The following is a 20,107-nucleotide window of genomic DNA, read 5'->3' on the forward strand; positions in this document are numbered from 1 at the left end:
GGGAATGTGCGGAGCGGAGGGTGTCGCGGGTGGAAGGCAGAACCGTGCACCACCCACGGTGTGGACGCCTACACTATTCTCTTAAGAGTAGTAGAGATGAACTAGCACATTCTTCTATCTCGTGGATATGATTACACTTAGCTATAGCAAGTTCTTGTTCTCTCATGAGGCTTCATACAACGAGGGGTTTGAGGGATTTGAGGGCTTGATGGTTCATTTCTACAAGGCCGAACGGCCTTAGGGATGACTAAATATCATTGAGTGTTCAAGGGAATAGAGGGCCCAAGACGCCTGAATCCTTTATTAACGTCCAAGGATGCGAGGGGCCCCTGTGACTTGGATCCTTCATAAACGCCCTGAGGCAGACTTAAGTTTATAAGTTCCTTGGGGCACGACAGGCTTCGAGAACATAGAGTGTTCTAGTAGAGGACATTTTGAGGCACTAGGGCCCCTGGGCCTTAATCTATCCTTGCAAATTGGCATCGTAATTGCGAGAGTGTTCCAAATCTTAGGGTGTCCTAGGACCTGGAGGGCTTCGAGTCCATTGATAGTGTATATTTCATCCTTTTGGAGTATCCTAGTATCGAGTTTTCTTGTGGATCAAGCCCTTCCTTGGCTGGGTCCAAGGAGACCTTAGGGCGATGGGGCCTCGAGAGCGATGGTCACAACACCTAGGGACCGTGGTAGGTTTCTATACTTGTATATTTGAATACATCTTGACAATATTCATGATAAGGTCTCCCTCGAGCGTTAACAATTATATTGAAAATTTAAATAAATTTTATTTTAATCCATTCCAACACATATGAATTCATAAGAATACGAGTGTGTCATAAGAAGCCTTTAAAGCATATGGATATGGTAGCAATATATGTGTTGTATGTAATTAGCTATGACTTTTGCTCACAAAGTTGTTGGTTCCTATATTCAGCATCAAAGCAGCAGGTATGGATTGTTTTGTGTTCTTGTCCCATCCTCTTAATAAAATGCATGGCAAAGTACATTCATGAAATAAACTACAAACAAGCTTCACTGACTTTCAATATTTACAAAAAAGCTTTCCAACTCATCCCTCTCAAGTGTAAAGATTGTGCAGCACATCACTCTCCTCTACCCTTATTAGAGACTCAATAATAAAGTCAACTTGCTAGCTCCTATGAACTCTAAAACATAAAAAATAGAGTAGCTTAATATGTTAGTGTAGAAAAATGTGTGCGTGTAAACACATGAATCTAAGAAAGTGTGTGACTTAATTCTTCATGAAGAGCTAACCTATCATTCCCTCCCCTAACTCGATAAGATATCATATGAGCTTGCTCTTTTAGCACTATTGGAACTGTCTTAAGGCAAGCACGGTGGATGTCTTGAGTTGTGTTATGTCTTCAACTGTCTATAGGAGGTGAATGTAAAAAAATGCAAGACGCGACTCTCGACGAAGACATGTATGTTGGCTCTATGCTCGAGATAGAAAACATAACTAATTTTGAGTACTTGGATTGTTGCAAAGAATATAGTAAGATAGATTTTAGACACACTGTATCTTTGTTGTCTTATGTTTGAAGTATCGTGTAAGAGGTTCAGGGTTTTATGACATATACAACCCACATAAATGACATATATCTCAAGGTATATCTAAGAGGGAAGTGCAAAAAACACAAGTGACGTATCTTGCTGAAGAAGTATCTCTAACACGGTTCTCTAGATCTAAGCCAACATAATAACCAGGGAGGGTGCGATTAGATTGGTTGGTGGACGGACAGCAAGATTCAGTCACCGTTCAGGGATTCAGACTTAGTTCAAAGTTTCAGCGTTTCTTCAGCCTTTCAGCCTGTTGTCGTAATTTCGTCGGTGTCCGTTTCCTGTCGACTTCTTTTCCTTCGACGTGCAGTTTGTTGAGTCCGCTTAGCCCTTGTTCGGTTATTCCTATTATGCACATAGATTGTATGGAATTGAAAAAAATCACGATTTTTTTGACTTGTTTGAAAATTAAACTCACTTAATCTTGCCCAATTCACATGCATTAAGAGCAAAATGAACAAGCCCTTAGCAATCGGACACATTTTTAGGGGGGATCATGGTCAAGTGGAACTCGTTCCAAGATCAAGCTGTGGGAGGGCGTGGTTGTTGGATGAGCTTGGCCGATGATTCTTCAGTCATCTTAGAGGGTGTTTGGTTTGAGTAATCACTTCATTCAAAATGAGGTGATATAACATGAGTCAAATTCTCAAATTTGGTGGGATGACCGCATTCTTTATATTAGTACTAACTAATTATGAGTGTTGGCGCCGATTCGGGCGTTATTTTGTTGAGAAATGAGGTGGTGTTTGATAAACTCATTTCATTCCATAAATTAAAAAAATGAGGAGTAAGAAAATGATGGACAAGCTCATTCTTTAAACCAAACATCCCATTAATAACCGTAATGCGTTCAGATTCGGATAAATAGAAAAGGGTCCAGAAAAAGCGGTTTGAACCGCAACCAAATTGTCTGGGTTTCAAAATTCGTTCCTAACTCTGGCGACCCGCTCCGGTGTTGGTAGGGATGAAAGTAGGATGGGAAAATCCCGAACCGACCGTTATCGTATAACCGATTTTGTTAGTTTTGTCCCGATCGATTTCGAACCCGACGTAAAAAACGAAAACGGGACGAAAACGGGATATACAAAACGGTAAACGAAAACGGAAACGATAGAGCTGTTTTCCCGACCGTTTAACCGGGATCCCGTTTTTAATCGGGATGATCCCGTTTATCTACCGTTTTTTTAATTCGGGAACACTTTAATAAGGCCTGCTCCAATCCAGACATCAGTGCTAGGTCCAGCCCATCTAACTATCTAAGCCCAAACCTGACCAGCTAACCTAGCGCCTAGGAGCTCTCTCCACGGGCTGCTGTCCACGGGCCACGGCGCGCAGGGCACTTCCGTCGCGCTCGGTGTCTACCATCGCCCAAGTACACGCGCTTCGTTAAATTCATTCGTCACCGCTGGCTGGCTCCTAGTACTGCTCTACTTCGTCGTCCAGCATCCGCATCCGATCCAATGCAAGATTTGTTTGATTTTCGTCTGGAAATTACAATGACCGTACCGCCGGCTGCATGCATATGCAGAGTCCTGTTTGATATACACACGTGCATGGATTCATTCTACTTCTTTTTTTTCTTTTTGAATTCATTGTACCTCTTTGAATTTTGAATTCATAGTCAAACATTACATTAGTTCACACGCTCAAGACTTATATGCTACATTAAACTATGTGTGCTCTGGATTTATATGGCTTTTATCTATGTTTAATTAAGACTTGTGTTTGTAATTTTTTATTTTTTGTTAAGTTTTGAATATATGGTTTCATGGTGTGATTTTACCGTACAAAAATACCGATTCCCGTCCGATTTCGGCGTTTACCCGACCGGATCCTATTGTTTTTCGATTCCTGTATTTATCCCGTTCGTTTTCGTTACCGATATATCCCGTTTTCGTTTTCGTCCCGCAAGTTAAATATGAAAATGGAAACGGTAGAGGTATTTTTCCGACCGTTCCCGACCGTTTTCATCCCTAGGTGTTGGTCCGAACACAGAGCACTCTCGACTCGAGTTGCCCAACTCGATCGAGGTCGCGGCAGGCAGATTGAAATAATCCCAAGCTCCGTAGCCTCCCTCGTCCAATCCACGGCTTCGCTTTAATGCCATTGTGCTCATGCAGACACTGCCACCATTTGCAGTGCTGCAGGAGCTATGCGTACGTATGGATGTTGTATGACCATTGATCAGAGCACATTTTCGTCAGTACATTGCATGACAGCAGCAGAAGCTGCCCCGAAAGGATTGGAGATAGCGATTGACCAATTGTAAGCAGAGCTACGAGGCCTGCTGCCTGCCCGAGGACCAGACCGTATCTATCAGCCTGAGACAGATGGCTGTGGATTTGTGACACCGTTGCTGTTGGCCGTGCATACTATATGTAAACACAAAGCGATCATTCTAACATCACGGGGATGTAGTTCAGATGGTAGAACGCTCGCTTAGCATGCGAGAGGTACGGGGATCGATACCCCGCATCTCCATTTTTTTATTTCTTTTTGCTACTGTATGTATTCCAATCTATTTTCCCCCTGCTTCTTCCTGTATTGCATCTCCATTTTTCTATTTCTTTTTGCTACGTATTCCAATCTATTTTTCCTGCTTCTTCCTGTATTATGCGAGTTGTTTTTATTTTTTTGTTACTGTTTTCCTATCTGGTTTTTCCTGCTTGTGTGCGAGTTATTTTTATTTTTTTTGTTACTATTTTCCTATCTGGTTTTTCCTGCTTGTTCCTACGTACAAGTGAATAGTGCTCCAGATTTGCTAATTCTCTGTTACTGTTTTTCCATCTAATTTTCCCGGCTTTGTTCATGCTTACTGCATGTGAATATTGTCAATTTCTTACTATGACCAGCCAGAATCAAAATGTGACACATCAGCATCTAATTTTCCCTGCTTGTTCATGCTTACTACAAGTGAATATTGTCAATTTCTTAATATGACCAGCTAGAATCAAAATGTGTGACACATCAGCTACTGACCGCGGTTAGCGATTACACCATGTCGATAACGACTTCCGTCCCAACACGTTGATTGGAGGCCACCTCCAACGACGTCGATTGATCGGCAACCGGTCGACCAGGTCGATCGCCCAACACCAGGGGACACTCGCCCTGCTTGGTACCAACTGCTGGGAGCACCACACGGTGTTCGATATCGCTGTCACTGGCATCAACCTAAGGCCTCAACATTGAGCCACTCACTCACTTGCCCTAATCGTCGTCCCCATAACATCCCACAAACTTAACCTATTAAGTTTGTCGACCCTTCACGAACTCAAATTTAAATTAGTCAATTCCCACAAACTATTAAGTTTATCGAAATACACTGTCGGTTATGTTCGCTAGTAAACTGACGAACTTAGCTTAAGTTTATCGGCTTATATGGTTAAGTTCGATGGTTTTTTTATCCACGTTCTTTCACGAGTTTCTTGTATGTAAAATAAAGATATTATCCTGGCGACTAAACTCTAGACGAGCAGTATGCTTAGGTTTGTTGTTAAGGGCCAATTTGGTTCGTTGACTAACTTGTTACATTATCTAATTTTTGTGACTGAAGTTAATATTTTAAGTTGGACGGCTAATCTTAGCCAATTTGTGGTGCAGTTAACCAAGAACCAAACTGGGTTTAGTCTACTGAACCTGACTGTACGTTATTACAACATGTACTAGATAATTTGTGTAAGCTGTAGTAATGAGCATATTTAATTAATTTCATCGCAGGAGAAAATACAATGGTACAACAACAAAAAACTCGTACATAAACACAGGTACACGACAGGGCGTCGGCGGCAGCACCTGTGTACCAGGCAGCATTTGCACGTCTCTAGGCTCGTCGGTGGTCGGTGAAGACGCGACGGCGGTGGTGGTACAAGAGAGGACGGCACGGGGAACGGTACAGCATCAACGCAAGGGGCACATACGGGCTACGGCACCGTGGCGGGCGGCAGCGGCACGCCCGGCAGTTGAGGCACCGGCGGCACTTGAGGCATCGGCAGCTCGGGCACCGGCGGCACTGGCAGCTCGGGCACTTGGGGCGCCGGCAGACTCGGAATACCTGCTGGGACTTGAGGCAGCGGCGGCAGTTCGTCGAGGCGGCGGGCCGCGTGGCACGTGCCGGCGCCGCCGAGGAGCACGGCGGCCATGACCAGCGCCACGGCCAGGAAGTTCGACGTGGAAGCCATGCCGGCCAGGATTGCCGCCGGGGTCGGTGGTGCTAATTGAGCTGCTACTGGCTGCTGTGATAACAAACAACAACGGCAATGCAAGAAAAGGAGGGGGCGCCGTGTATGGCGGTTTATAGCAGCAGAGCAGGCCGTGTGTGTGACGCGCCGCGCGCGCGCACCACTCGACGCCGGCGTTGGTTGCTGGCCACCCGCCGACGCTGGCACGTCATGGGCTGGTTTTGTCGTTCGCTATGTGGTCGATATATGGACCGGTGAACGAGAGAAGATGTACGGTGAGCTTTGCAGCCACTGCTCACAGTGCGACGTCGGTCAACTCGCAGGCATTGGAGATATATATATCGGATGCATTGTTATATTTTGATGTCCTTGCTTGTCCTGTGCGGCCGGATAGCCTCCGTGAAGATTTCGTTGGGCCACGTCGATCACAATGTGGTGGGTTGCATTTGCATGTTTTTGGTCGAGTAACCAGCCTTCTATCCTATGCAATCAGACGTGTTGGTGCAACTATATAATTAAGTGATCTAATGCATCTAATCAAAATATAACAGTGACCACTGTTTTGAGCGGAAGAGGTTAAATATAAAATAGCTACGAGGTTAAATTTCCATGTCTGGTGTGGCTCCCGATGCTTGCATTATAATGTGCAATGAGTGTTAAAGCTGATGAACCCATCTAACAAGCTCTCTGATTTTTTTCGTCTTCGTCTGATGTGGCGTTCGGTGTGAGTGCTAAATCTAATGGACCCATTTTACAAGATCTCTTAGTTTCGTGTTTAGTGACAGCTCTGGACAAAAGTCCACTATTTAGGTGGATCCTGTCAGTAAAGTTCAATCCTAGACGTGGTGCGTCATGTAAAGGGAACAAGTTGTCTAGAAATAGTGCTCAAAAACTAAAACAATACATCATTTCTTACTACTCCATTAAGACCCTAAGGTCAGCGTCCACACATACCTTGTGCCCCCGCCCCCGCCTGTGTTTGTCCCCGCCCCCGCCTCCCCCCTCTGCGCAATGCCCCACCTGCCCCCACGCTCGTCAGCATCCTGCTGCTCGCACCATGCATGCCATCGATTTCGCCTGCCTGAGCCCTGTCCCGAGATGGCCGTGTGCAGCCCCCCTCTCGCCTGAGATCGTGTGGAAGATCTACTCCAAATTGCTCAAAGAGATCTGCATCCTCGCTCGATGGCTGAGATCCATGCCTTCCGCCCCAGCACGATGACCAAGAGATCCAGGCTCCTGGCCGCTGCGCTGTGCCGCGTCCGGGACCCGGACTCCACCGTGCGCGCCACGCTCGTCTGCGCCACGGCGGGCGCCGCGGCGCTGGCGCCGCTCGCCGACACCGTGCTCCACGAGCCGGACCAGTGCGCGCAGCTGGCCGCCGCGCTCGCCGCTGCCGTCGCCGTCGAGGCCTCGGAGCCCACTGACGACCTCGCCGCGTACCTCCGGAGGCTCCTCCCGCGCCTCTACAAGCTCCTCCGCAGCGCGGCGTTCAAGGCCAAGCCGCGCTCATCTCCCTCATCGGCGCTGCCTCGGCAGCCTCTGGCGGTGGAGCCGCCTCCGCCGCCTTGCCTCTCCCGCCCGCGATTCGCCTCCCCCACGCGAACCCCCCGCCGTGATTCGCCTCCCGCACGCGAACCCCCCACCGCGATTCCCCTCCCGCCCGCGGCGAATCCCCCGCCATCTGATCCGCCAACCGGCCTCCCTCCCTGTGCGCATCGCCGCCAGCAGCCGCATGCGCGCGAATCTCTCGCCACCACCACCCGCTACGCCCGCTCTCAACAACCTCCGCCTCCATCGCCCAAGAACTCCTAATCTCGCCTCGTGGGCCACCGCAACCCCTCCTGCCTGTAGATCCACTCCGCCGCGAACCTCCCCATGCCTCCACCGCCCCTTCCGTACCTCCTCCTCCTCCTCGGGACACACGACCAAGCACCAAGCGACCAAACGCGCGCCGCCTTGAACTTGAAGCAAGCAAGCGACTGGGCTGGGCATTTTCTTCAGGTGTTTGGAAAGGCCCTAATGGCAGGGACGCGCTGGGGGCAGTGGCTGGGGCTGGTGACGGCGGTGTGGGTGCAGTGCATCTCTGGCAACAACTACACCTTCTCCAACTACTCGCACGCGCTGAAGACGCTCATGGGCCTCTCTGTCGCCAAGGACGTCGACAAGGCGTTCGGCCTCCTCGCGGGGCTGGCGTCCGACCGCGTCCCCACCTGGCTCCTCCTCGCCGTTGGCTCCCTCGAGGGCCTCCTCGGCTACGGCGTGCAGTGGATGGTCGTGTCCGGGGCCGTCGCGCCGCTCCCCTACTGGCAGACGCGCTCGTTGTGGGTGCCAAATACCGCGTCGAGTTCGAGGAGGTTGCTGCTATGCTCCAAGAATTAGAAAAGGTGATTGATGATGTGGATGCGCAAATTGGAAATCGTTGACAACTGCTTGATAAGTAAGTCACTTCTATGTATGGATCTTTTTATGTTGCGTGCTTCTCAGCCAATGCATTTTGTTGCCGATTTCAGATTATAATGCTGTCTGGTAGTTCAGATTATACATATGCAGATTAATGTTCTATGAGACACAATGACAACAATGCTCTTGTTTGTTTAGTTGTCTTCTTTTTTACGGTTTGGCATTCCATCGATTCATACAACTATTTGCAAAATAGGAAATTAAAATTATGCCATTTCATACACCATTGGAAAGCTAAAAATTTCGTTTGTAAACATCAGACTGGTATACAATGGCATTCTTTATAAGCATTTCATCGATTATGTGGCGCACACATAAACCATATAGTGAGCAGCATCAATGGAGCTAGCTCCTATGGTAAATAGTCCCTGCTGCGACATCAATGGATCATCAAAAGGGAGTTGTGTTTGGTCGCTGGAGCTACGCTTGCTCGCGGCGAGGACACCGGAGCTGCGTTCGGGCTGCGGCGTGAAAGCACGCCCAGAGGCGACGCCGCCATTCCCAAGGCTGCGACCCGCTCCACCGTTGTCGAAGCATTCCGCAGAGCCATTGTAGATGTCGCGCTTGCCGACGCCACAATGTTCGTCTCCCCACGTGAAGAGGGTCAACCCAGGAGAGGGACTCCTGGCGGCCAGCGAAGGTGCGAGTCTGTATGTAGGCATTGAGGAGATCGAATCCAAAGGCACAAACATCGATGAGGAGGGTGGGGCACTCCATGAAGAACACCCGGTGGTGGCTAGAGTTGGGGAGGAAGAAGATGTGATAGTGAGACGTGGGGAGAAGAAGCGTTGTGCGGAGTAGGGGAGAAGGAATCGACTACATGCGATTTGGAGAAGGAAAGAAGAATGTCAGCTTGCGTAATTTTGATAACATAACCATGGATAATGGGTCTTACCAAAAATAATCTCAAATAAGCTCCTCTTGAGGAGATTTTGAGATTATCATAATTTGGGCTCTAGATTATATAATCTGGTTGTTTGTTTGCTAGCTAGATTATTTACACTGGAGTATATAATCTTGCTAGATTATAACCCTAAACAAACATGCCCATAATCTACTATTGGCAGTTGCCACTCAAAAAATTTAACCGACTTTAAATGAACGCTGACAAAATTGATTGTTTCTATTACTGGCATCAATTAATACTAGAAAACTAACATCAAAATTTGAGTTGCATACAAGTTCATTTTCTCTATGTTAGGTTACGCTGAAAGCCCTAAGATTCTGGATGCTCCGGTGTCTGGAGGTGTTCCTGCTGCTGCAGAAGCTGGCAAGCTAACTTTCATGGTATTATTTTTTGCTTCTCATCATAACTTGTAGCTGTTCAGCCAGATTTGGAAACTATTGCATTAAGGTAGAAGAAATTGATCTTTATTTTTGTTTCAAGCAATGATGTACAGGTGGGTGGTCTTGAGGAAGCGTATTTAGCAGCCAAGTCCTTACTTCAAGTAATGGGGGAAAACAATCTACTGTGGTGGTGCTGGAAATGGTTCGGCAAGTTTTTTTAACCTTCATTCTTCACAAAAATTCTCAGTGTGATTGTGATTTTGACTCACTCTTGATATTGGGTACTTAAGGCTACAAAGATATGTAACAACATGGCAATGGCAATCAGCATGCTTAGGGTCTCCGAGGCCTTTGCTCTTGGCCAGAACCTTGGGATCAAAGCAACCACTGTCACAGACATTTTCAACTGTTCAAGCGCTCGCTGGTGGAGTAGGTATTCTCTCCTTTGCTCATCTTATTGTGGTCTAAGCTATTGCGACATTGGGATTTTCTTCCTAAGGAATTAGAAGGGTAACAACCATTGTATGGATAGTAATTTTTTAGCTTCAGCTTGCATGTTGCATCATCTGAAATTTTTAATTGGTTTTCTTTTCTGTTGGTTTCAATAGCGATACATATAATCCAGTTCCTGGAGTTATGGAAGGTGTACCATCATCAAGGAACTATAGTGGTGGTTTCACTTCCAAACTAATGGTACAAACTGACACAAAATTTTCCTTGATCAAATTCTTCTGTAAATTATTAAGTGCCCAAATTTCACCTTTCTTAGGATATATCTCATATATATATATATTCCTCTTCCTTCCTTTTGTCCAAGAAACAACATGAGAAAACATCTTAGTATCTTTAGTCAAGAGTGTTCTTCCAACTCTGAATTTTCCACAAGCAACATGCAAATCCTTAGAAAAACAATTCCTCCTTAGCATCACACAAAGGATCATACTCTAACCTTATGAACTGCAACATGAAGTTTGGAGGGTAGACCTGCTTAATTTGAGCATATTATCTTAGCATGCCTTCAAGATCATCATAAATTGCCCTGATCAACTGTGAAGTATAATTGTCCGTTTATGTTTCGTACTTTAGAAATTGGATTTCAATGGTTCAAGGTACCCTGATTATGTCTGGTGTGCATTCTGCACCTTTAGTTATTTTGCATTGGTTCAATACATAATGTGTGTTTTCTCATTGTTGTACATGTCACTATACTGCTGATAGAAACAAAAAATTAGCAACAATATTGGATTTCAGGCTTCTCAGTGTTGTTCACTCGTGTTGTATCTGTCGCCGCGTGAGCAGTTATTGGCTTAGTTTCTAATGTCCACCTTCCCATCTCTGTTTTTCTTCTTTTAGAACTTCTTCGATGATCTTTTGGACCACCCCTGTTGATACAAACACAATCATTTTGTGGCAGGAAATCACCATATTAGAGTTGACAACCTTCACATCATCTGTCCTTTTGTAACTGTTTGTGCAACAATGAGTTTATCTTAAGTTTTATTTTTTTGGTAATATCGGTTTACTGCACTTAAGTTTTTGATAAAGGATCTTTGATGTCACTTGTAGGAAGAATTTGACACTCATGATCCAAAGGAGAACATTTTGCTACCCCCTTACTTGAGGAAAAGGTAAAAAATAATTGAGATAGTTGCAGCACGTGGTATAGTCTTTGCTCTATCACAGTCAGGAGTATGGGCTACTTTTAGTAGAGGTATGGTATTCTTGCCTTCTTACAATCCCTTTCTGCTTGCTCTGGTTGTCCTGAGATTATCTTTACATATTTCCACAAACAAATCAGAGAATATGCTTTCTGAATGGAAGTCCAGATGAAGTTATCCACAATTTATTTTACAACAAGAATAATGATTCACTCATTAATGTATTAGTATATGGTTCTGAAAACTTCAGTGCTCTACGATACAGAACAACTCGGACAAAGTATGCTTTGTCAATGCAATTGCTTTTTTATCCTATCATCTTCTTTAAAACTTCCCCAACCGTTCAAGGTTCGTCGAGGGCAAGACAATCGGATGTTTGGTCCTCTCTTTTTGAGTCTGAGTCCATGAAAATGCCTGGATTTGTAGAGTTCGATGGTGTCAATGGAAAGTTTTGACTTACTCTGCTCACGACATGTATGCTGAGTCGACTTTGGTAATGGCTAAAAGAAATTGAATCTTCTATGAATAGATGAACTAAAAGAAATTGAATCTTCTTTACAATCCCTCTCTTATCATCCCATAATTAGCCCATGTTGAGCACTCCTATCTGGTTACCAAATTTCGAAACCCAGGGCTAATTGAATGAATATCTATCACACACATACATGTTGTCACTTCTTTCACACCTACACAGTCACAAATTCAGTTAATAGTTCATAGTTAACAGGTAACTGTAACAATTAACTTGCTGGCAGTTTAAAATGCCACCTTGTACTAACTGGATTCAACAAACAATTAACGGTTAACTAAATTGCTCACAAATGAATATGTATCACACCCATACATGATGTCACTTCTTTCACACATACAGCCACAAAAAGAAGGCTTAAACAATCACACACACATAGATGCTTACTAAAACAAGCATAATTCAGCTAACAGTCACACATACATGAGATACAGTCAAACACACTCTGCATTCTACATCATGTATGGGTGGCTGGGGACAAAAATGCCAGTCTCGAGATCGGTGGAGGACTGACAGGAATGAGGTTGTGGACTCCGGAGACTAGGGCGATGGGTAATAGCAGTGTTTGGGTCTGGGGACGCAGCATGGGGTGGAGAGCGGGGAAGGGAGCGACGGTGGTGCATGGTGAATAAGCAGGTGAGAGCTGGGAGACGATAGAGATGAGCAAACTAGCAGGAACAAGAATGAACAAAGAACTTAATGATTGTGAATTCAATCAGAGAAAAAATTTCTTTTTATGGCCACCGCGTCCATCTCTTTGGTACTCGTCCCATGTATTTTAGTATCATTTGCACCCCATCAGCTCATCAGCTCATGTTTAATTTATGGGATTCAAGTTGTCATGGACTGAAATGCCTAATTGATGTGAGACAACTATTAAAGGTGTCGTGGATTATTACTCTTATGATCCTGGATAGAATTTATCAGTCCGTTACCAACATTGAGTGAAGGTCTTATTTTTTGCAGGTATATTATGGGTGATTTACTTGCTTTAACAATGCAATCGTTGTTTCACAAAAGGATACGAGTATTAGGACAACTAAGATAGGGTCCATTTATGTTTTGTTGGCTCAAAATATGGCTGCAAACTTACCTGTTGTATAGGTCGTATAACATTTTGAAGCATTAGGAATAGTCCAACGTACCTCATAGGTGGTGATTCTTGTGTAATTCCCCTTTAATCATTGTTCACTCCAAACAAGAGTGTCACATTCACAATTTATTTCTTGTTATCCTCATATTAGGACTAGAATTTTATTTTAAACTAATGAAATTCAAGGGGTTTACATTCATGCTTCTTGTATTTATGGTGTTGATAACAATGAAATTAGTGCAGTGAGGATGTTACCCTTATAATTCTTATTTCAGTGAGGATTTTAAGCAGAATAATAATTATGGGATAAACATGAGTTGTATTGTTCAGACCCCATCATGTTAATTTTAATGATAAGCATCTATTTTTTCTCCAAACTAAGGTGTGTTTGTGCTGCCAGCAAGGTTCTGTTGCTTCAAACATTATTATTCATTTTCCCCTAAATTTTGCAGCTTATTTGGTCCGACTTGCTTCAAACATGTTCAAGAATACAACTTGTTTCCTCCACACCTTTGTTTACAAGAAGTATGGCTTGGCAGCCTCCATATTCTTCATCGCAGCAGCAGCAGCATGAAGTTGCCCATCTAATCAGTGAAGCTACACAGTCAGGGCTCCTGTCTACCTCAACCAAGCAAGCCCGGTCACTGCAGTGTTGCGTACTATGTTGTTCAAGGAAATGGTCAGACCTACAACTCCTCCACATACAAGAACCCTTCTAACTGTCCTGCAAGTGTTGTAGCTCCCAGTGGTGACTCCAGCTACTACTATTTTTGTAATGGTTGATAAGCTTAATGCTGGCAACAATGTAACATAATAATTGGGTTGTGTGATGGTGAATTTAACTGAACCCATGGAAAAGCCATGGGTTTCCACCCATTTATGGGTTGGTTTGGAGTTAACAAACTAATTGGATGGGTAGGGTTTGATTTACTTAGTATGTTTTTGGGTGGGTATGGGATGTGTGTCAAGATTTATGCCTATGGGTGTGGGTTCGGTGTGGGTTGGGGTTACTGCCATTCGCGGGCCTAGGCATGAGCCTACAATTTCACTATAGTTATGAAAATTGATCAGTCAATGATGATGAATCATACAAGCCTTTTTTTAATTCAGCATGTTCTTTGATAGGGGATGAATTTGCATGAGGTGTTATGAGCTGCAGGCGGAGGTAAGCAGTGGGAGTGTTTGCGTATTAAAGTGCACCGCACTACAATACTTGTTTGTGGATGTTGAGCGTTTACTTTAGCTTAATCAATCATATAGTTTTTAAATTAATTAATGTTATCTTTATCGTCCATGCAAGAGGATCTCTATCGTGTTTCACAAGATAGAAGCCACCAAGCACCTGTTCGGTTTTGTGTAGAACTTCACGCTCCTTCCTATCTGGATACTTATATCCTTATTTGGATGATGGTGCCTAACAACAACGATAGCCTGCCATCGACTTAGACGAGCAGCCATAGATCACCCTCAACAACTTATGTGCCGTCGCAACGCACGGGCACCTACCTAGTAAAGTGTCTAAGACATTAAAAACAAATTAAGCTCCAACGATTAAGTTATAAAACCGTGTATTTAAGAAAACAAATTACATTAATAGGAAAGAAAAAACTGAGGATGATATAGAAAGCAAGTATATGCTACTAATCTAGGTTGTAGTATATCTAGGCCATTTCATAATATAATCTATATTTCGAATAAAATGTATAAAACATAGTATTATTGGAGTTGTTTTTTTATGAGGGAAATATTGGATGCTCTTATAACGTGTCCAGCAGTTTACTTGTATGGTCATAAAAAACTACTTTGGATTATAGACTACACTTTTCGCAAAGTTGAATTTAAATATTGGACCTATTGCATCATATTAGGCCCCGATTCTGATGAGGCCCATTTGTCCGGACACGTAATTACGAGAACCTCGCAGTCCGGCCTGTTCGGATACGGAGCCCACGAACGAAGCCCTAATCATCCGCTCCAACTCCCCGCACTGGCAGATCTCAGCCGTCCACGAGAGCATCACGGCTAGGGTTTCCGATTTCAACTAGGACCCCTGGATCTATATATGAACCAGAGGCGAGAGGGGTGGCCGCAGAATCAGGTCCGTCTCCAACTCACTAGTACTCAGCCGCCGCAATCAGGGGGGCAGGTAGCTCGAGCGCGCGCTCCACCTGCGCCGACGCGATGCGGGCCAAGGTTCGTCTTCCCTCGCCTCCGCTGCGTTCTTCTTTCCATGGTGATGCGATGAAACCGTGTCCTAGGTAGCTTTGCGGAGCTAGGCATTTTCTAGGTTTTCGCCGTGGGCTGTGGCATTCGTGCCCGCGATAGTCTTGGTGACACTAAGCTGTTCTCTGTGATGACCACACACAGATGACGAGTCCGATTTAATCCATTCCATTAAACCATGGGGACAATCGAGGCATTTGTCTGAGAGAACACTAACAAACTGCTTGTTTTTTTCTGCTTCCCCCGCTGTTTTGATACAAGTTTTAGTTTATTTGTCGGCGGTCATTTCTGCAGTACTGGCATAATGAGGAAAACCTAGATTAGTCTGATCTAATTGATGAGAAATACCTCCTACTCATTCTGAATGTCAGTTCACTGCATGTTACATCTGATTCTAAGTATAGATCCACGTGTTTTATTTGCTTGTGACATCATCATTAAGCTGTACAAGCCAGATTCAGTCATTCGTTTCCGAAAGTCTTGGTGACACTAAGCTGTTCTCTATGACGACCAAACACAGATGACGAGTCCGATTTAATCCATTCCATTAAACCATGGGGACAATCGAGGCATTTGTCTGAGAGAACACAAACAAACTGCTGGTTTTTTCCTGCTTCTCCTGTTGTTTTGATACTAGTTTTAGTTTATTTGTCGGTGGTCGTTTCTGCAGTACTGGCATAATGAGGAAAACCTAGATTAGTCTGATCTAATTGATGAGAAATACCTCCTACTCATTCTGAATGCCAGTTCACTACATGTTACACCTGTTTCTAAGTATACATCCACATATTTTATTTGCTGGTGACATCCTCATTAAGCTGTACAAGCCATATTCAGATCATGCCCTGATTTACTTTGCAATTTCTAGCTGAATAGTACTTGCATGTTTTTTGTTTCTTTGGTCGAGAGGCGTAGACTTGGTTCGCTTGATGATTATTACTTGTTGCGCTCTTCCGTATTTGATGCTGGGATGTGATGGAAGAATCATTGGTCCGTGTTTCTGATCAATCATTGATGTGTAAAACACTCCATAATTCTGATCCCTGACAGTTGCGTAATCTGACTGTTGTCCGTTTAATGTCTGCTACTGTAGTTTCACATGATACTGTCTGTAGAATCTAAGCATTTGCTATGAAAGTGGGTGAACTGATTCTTGTTTCATTTGATTGCAGTGGAAGAAGAAGAGGATGCGGAGGCTCAAGAGGAAGCGCCGGAAAATGAGGCAGAGATCTAAGTAGGCGCATCTTGTGACCGAGGATGGCGAGCTTCTCCTGCACCATGGCTGTGACGCGTTGGGATGATTGTCTCCCTTTGTAGACGTGCTTTGCTGTAGACGTAGGCGATGTAAACCGTCCTTTTTGATTAATTCTAGTATGTTCTGAGACTGGGTTTATATTGTAATTTGAGGATAATTATATGATGCTCTAAGTTTATTGATATTCCTGTCACTCGAATATGTTAGATGTCCTTTCTTCAGCGTTGGTCAGTTCTGCTCTCCCCATCTTTTGGTTCCTACTGTTCTCTTGGCTTTGTTTCCTGCTCATCTATGCTCTCCTGTCAGGTTCTCTATGCGCCCTGCCATTTTGAAATTCAAATTCAGTTCTGTTCTTTAGGTGATTGAATTTGAGAAATTTACACTCGTAGTTTTGGTTGGCTGCATTACTTGGAGAAGATGTGGCGTGTCCACATGTGGTGAAGTGAGTGGATGAGGTGGATCACGTGCGGGCTGGCGTGGCGTGGCGTTGCAGCAATGCAGCTGCACCACTGCCTTATCCGCTGGGGCCCCTCCCCTACCCATGTCTTTGGTCCTAGCAGCCCCCTGCAGGGAAGCATTTCAACTGAACTCATCAATTCCTTCATCATCCATGGAGGCCATGCCCAGGCCAAGTGTAGCTCCCTCGTTGCAGTTGCAGGCCCGTCCGTGCCCGAGGTGGCCGCGCCGGAAGCACTGCCCACCGTCCTCCGTGGCAAGCCGGAGGGTTGCTTGCTCGGCCTCGGCGGCCGACGCCGACGTGGTCGACCTCTTCGACGCCGCTAAGCTAACTGTAAGTGACACCTGACCTCGTTCGTATGTAGCCCGTCTCCCTCTCTCTCTGTGTGTTTGTGATTCCTAACGAGTTTTTGGTCACTTACCGCCTCCCTCCAGGTGGACAAGTTCGTGACGAGCGGCATGGTGGTGGGGCTCGGCTCCGGCCCTGCGTCCGCCCTGGCCATCCAGTACCTCGGCACGCGCCTCCGGCGGGGCTCTCTCGCGGGCATCACCGCAGTGACCTCGTGAGTCCTGCTTGCTATCTCTTCTCTTGTCTTCTCCGTGTCATTGCTCACCTGGCAGGCAATCAGTGACTGGCATCTGTTCTAACCAGCTAGCTTCCTGGGATTGACCAGCCAGGTCCGTGCTCAGTGCGAGCGAGGCAGACAAGGCAGGGATACGGGCTAACAGCTACCAGGAAGGCACCCAGGTTAGCAATATGCATGCGCGGCGGTGCTGCTGACACCTTCTTACTTGAATGAACGGCCTCTGAAACCGAGCTCGCTGACCTATATATAGATTGATTTTGCTTTCACTGATGCTGAAGCGATCGAGGAGGGCACGCTGGCCGCAGTCATCGGGCGGCGGAAGACCGAGAGCGGAGAGCCCTCTTTCATGGCGGAGAAGGTAAGCAGACATTGATTGAAGACACGGCACGAACGAGCACATGAGTAAACGCTCTCTCTTAGCCAGCAACCATGGCGTCTGTCTGTACAGGCGATGGCTAAATCAGCTCACAAGCTTGCCTTCATCACTGGAAACGACAAGTACGTGACGACGGGCGTCGAGGGTTCTATTCCGGTCCTGATTAAAAGTGTAAGCAGCCATGCGTTGCTTCAGCGCGTATACGTATCGTTTCCTTTCCATGCAAATAAATATTCAGAGGAGCAGGCCATTTTCAGGGGAACTGGATAGACACTGCTGAAGAGATCGACGATTTGTTTCTAGGAGACGCAGAGGTGCGTGTGTGTGCCTGTTGGAATTTCAGTCACAACTTGAGAAGCTGCTGGGCTGTGCTGATCACATCACGATTTTCTTAATGGTGATATGATGAATGAAGGTTTGGAGGAGGCCGTCGTTTGGAACTGCTGGTCCACTTGGGGGTGACCACCCACTGGTTACCAAGGAGGGCCATCACGTGCTCGATGTTATCTTCACAACACCAATCCAAGATCTTGGTACGCCGTATGTGGATGGATGGTTGGAAGATCTTCCATCCCTTCCTCAACAACTGGGGATCTTCAATCCAGCGTAGCAACCATGACGACATCTTCGACTCCAGTCACCTTGATCGCTGTCTTGTCTTTTTCTTTTACAGGTCAGGTTGCAGAGAAGTTGGACAAAGTTGATGGCGTTGTGGATCACGGGATTATTTGCAGCAACCAGTAAATCTCTAACCGCACACACACACAACCTCTAGAAAATTTTCGGTTGTCTTCACACTGCAATCTGCTGCCCCTGCAGACCATACGCTGTCATTGCATCCAAGGGGGAAGTGCAGGTCCTGGACGAGAAATCTTCGGTGATACAGTAGCGGTGAAACCTTTTTGGCTGCTCTGCAGATTGTTGCGCTTTTCGGAACAGGAGTCTACTACCAGCTAGCTGGAAAAAAAATGCCATGAGTTAATCATGTACAACCAGAGCTCTTGTTCACCACTGGACAATTCAGCCGGCATCAGTTGAAGTCTGTGTTTCGCATAAACTTTTTTGAACTGGTACTCAGTTAACCAGATTCGATGAATGTGAGGCAGAGCTACAGCTTCAACTACTCTTCTAGTGTTTCAGGAGTTCGTCTCTTTTCATATGATTGGTTGCCCGCGGCATCTCATCTCCTATATGTTTGGTTGCTTGTGTTTGGCGGGTGATTAAATTAGCACATGCCTTCATAACGTTTATTAGTGTTTGGAAAGATAAAAGTAACCGCGCATAGGCGCTGGAATATATGGATTAGATATGGGCCGTCGGATGAAAGATCGAGGTTGCCTCGAGAGCCAATGAACCGTTAGCCGTTGCATAGGAATTTTGTAGGATTTGTAAGCTGTAGCCTTAGCAAAATTTACTGCATGTCCATTTCGAACAATGAATTAAACCCTATGAAATTACTTTGGATTACTATAGCATGTGTGGAACCGTAGAATTTTTGGAGGAAAACTAGTATGAAGTTAGACCTCTTGAAGATTTTTTTGGAACGTAATAGCATTAGTTGTGCCTCTAAATTAAGAAAAATAGGGTCCAAAAACTACACAAGGTGCATAAACAATACAGACAACAACAATCCCACACACCATCCTAAATCATCATTGTCGAGCTCAAAATAAGAGACGAGCAGCTCCGACTCCCTTAGACGATGACTACAAACTCGACGATGACTACAAACACCAGCACAAAACGAGAAAGACAACGGTGCACCGTTGTTGCCAAGCATCAAGACACCTCCGATTTTTTACCAACGAGACTTCCAAATCCTGATCCTCCGCCCTGCCCTCGACATTTGCCAAACCTTCGAAGCAAACCAGTCCACGAAGAAGAGGGTTCACCCCACGTCATCGTTGTCGAGCCACATCCTCTGACGTAGCAGTTTTGACTTCACGATGCAACCTCCACCTCCACACGCAAACTGGTCACCAAAAAACGAAAACAACCACCGAAAGGCGACGACGTGATCGAGACGAACTGCAATAGTGACGCCTTCAGGAAGAAAGTGACGTCGGGGACATCACCATCGTCTGTCTGAATTGAACCGAGGTTTCGCCCACAGAAAACAGTGCTGGGAATACGACGCCTTCAATAGGGAAGCGGAGCCCACAGACATCGTCGTCACCGAGGCTTTTGCCCAAGAAATCCACCAACACAACGTCTAGGGTGCGTGCACATTCTTGGGCGTTGAGCGCATTCACAAGACCCGCGATAGTTGGACACGACGACGGGCGACGGCTTCGAGCGTGCTCAGCGTTGAGCACGGTGGCTTAGGGTTTGCCTAGGTCCACCTTGTCACCTCTTGTTGAGCTTGTTGAAGGTATTTATGTTTTTTATTGAGGGCGATATGCTCCTCTGCCCTTCAATAGCAGC

General features: G+C 45.5%; 3 protein-coding genes and 6 non-coding genes across 10 annotated transcripts; 8 read left to right on the plus strand and 1 right to left on the minus strand.

Moving 5' to 3' along the window:
• Positions 1 to 3,986: 3,986 nt before the first annotated feature.
• TRNAA-AGC (transfer RNA alanine (anticodon AGC)) lies at positions 3,987 to 4,059 on the plus strand. The gene has a single exon. It is a non-coding gene; the product is annotated as a tRNA-Ala (tRNA).
• A 1,197-nt stretch (positions 4,060 to 5,256) lies between these two features.
• LOC100280652 (verprolin) lies at positions 5,257 to 5,848 on the minus strand. The gene has a single exon (NM_001153570.2). It carries the CDS (start codon positions 5,757 to 5,759, stop codon positions 5,502 to 5,504), a length of 258 nt encoding a protein of 85 aa, NP_001147042.2. The 5' UTR covers positions 5,760 to 5,848; the 3' UTR covers positions 5,257 to 5,501.
• A 9,028-nt stretch (positions 5,849 to 14,876) lies between these two features.
• Positions 14,877 to 16,476, plus strand: LOC100192642 (uncharacterized). Its single transcript, NM_001364366.1, has 2 exons — positions 14,877 to 14,979; positions 16,182 to 16,476. The coding sequence occupies exons 1-2, from the start codon at positions 14,968 to 14,970 to the stop codon at positions 16,245 to 16,247; spliced, it is 78 nt and encodes a 25-aa protein (NP_001351295.1). The 5' UTR covers positions 14,877 to 14,967; the 3' UTR covers positions 16,248 to 16,476.
• On the plus strand, positions 15,132 to 15,219 carry LOC111589477 (small nucleolar RNA SNOR75). Its single transcript, XR_004849896.1, has one exon. It is a non-coding gene; the product is annotated as a small nucleolar RNA SNOR75 (small nucleolar RNA).
• LOC111589375 (small nucleolar RNA Z105) lies at positions 15,306 to 15,373 on the plus strand. Its single transcript, XR_004849803.1, has one exon. It is a non-coding gene; the product is annotated as a small nucleolar RNA Z105 (small nucleolar RNA).
• Positions 15,508 to 15,595, plus strand: LOC111589479 (small nucleolar RNA SNOR75). The gene has a single exon (XR_004849897.1). It is a non-coding gene; the product is annotated as a small nucleolar RNA SNOR75 (small nucleolar RNA).
• Positions 15,682 to 15,749, plus strand: LOC111589376 (small nucleolar RNA Z105). The gene has a single exon (XR_004849804.1). It is a non-coding gene; the product is annotated as a small nucleolar RNA Z105 (small nucleolar RNA).
• On the plus strand, positions 15,977 to 16,053 carry LOC111589371 (small nucleolar RNA SNORD18). Its single transcript, XR_004849799.1, has one exon. It is a non-coding gene; the product is annotated as a small nucleolar RNA SNORD18 (small nucleolar RNA).
• A 291-nt stretch (positions 16,477 to 16,767) lies between the features above and the next one.
• On the plus strand, positions 16,768 to 18,866 carry LOC100285298 (ribose-5-phosphate isomerase). Of its 2 annotated transcripts, none has more exons than XM_035968093.1 (9): positions 16,768 to 17,054; positions 17,156 to 17,283; positions 17,399 to 17,468; positions 17,558 to 17,665; positions 17,756 to 17,854; positions 17,941 to 17,997; positions 18,099 to 18,216; positions 18,357 to 18,423; positions 18,503 to 18,866. In XM_035968093.1, exons 1-9 carry the CDS (start codon positions 16,806 to 16,808, stop codon positions 18,570 to 18,572), a joined length of 966 nt encoding a protein of 321 aa, XP_035823986.1. In that variant the 5' UTR covers positions 16,768 to 16,805; the 3' UTR covers positions 18,573 to 18,866. The 2 variants fall into 2 exon arrangements, with proteins under 2 accessions (XP_035823986.1, NP_001151663.2); NM_001158191.2 differs by having other exon boundaries at positions 16,859 to 17,054; positions 17,586 to 17,665; positions 17,728 to 17,854; positions 18,503 to 18,841.
• The last annotated feature ends 1,241 nt before the right edge of the window (positions 18,867 to 20,107 follow it).

This window comes from Zea mays, chromosome 5 (assembly GCF_902167145.1).
Source record: "Zea mays cultivar B73 chromosome 5, Zm-B73-REFERENCE-NAM-5.0, whole genome shotgun sequence".
Lineage (NCBI taxonomy): Eukaryota > Viridiplantae > Streptophyta > Magnoliopsida > Poales > Poaceae > Zea > Zea mays.

What these genes read in the sequence shown, in the direction of transcription:
- LOC100280652 (NM_001153570.2), bottom strand. Translation starts at nt 5,759, where the DNA reads ATGGCTTCCACGTCGAACTTCCTGGCCGTGGCGCTGGTCATGGCCGCC.
- LOC100285298 (XM_035968093.1), top strand. Translation starts at nt 16,806, where the DNA reads ATGTCTTTGGTCCTAGCAGCCCCCTGCAGGGAAGCATTTCAACTGAAC. An exon ending in GGCATCACCGCAGTGACCTC is followed by an intron (nt 17,284 to 17,398) that starts GTGAGTCCTGCT and finishes TTGACCAGCCAG; the next exon opens with GTCCGTGCTCAGTGCGAGCG. An exon ending in CCTCTTTCATGGCGGAGAAG is followed by an intron (nt 17,666 to 17,755) that starts GTAAGCAGACAT and finishes CTGTCTGTACAG; the next exon opens with GCGATGGCTAAATCAGCTCA.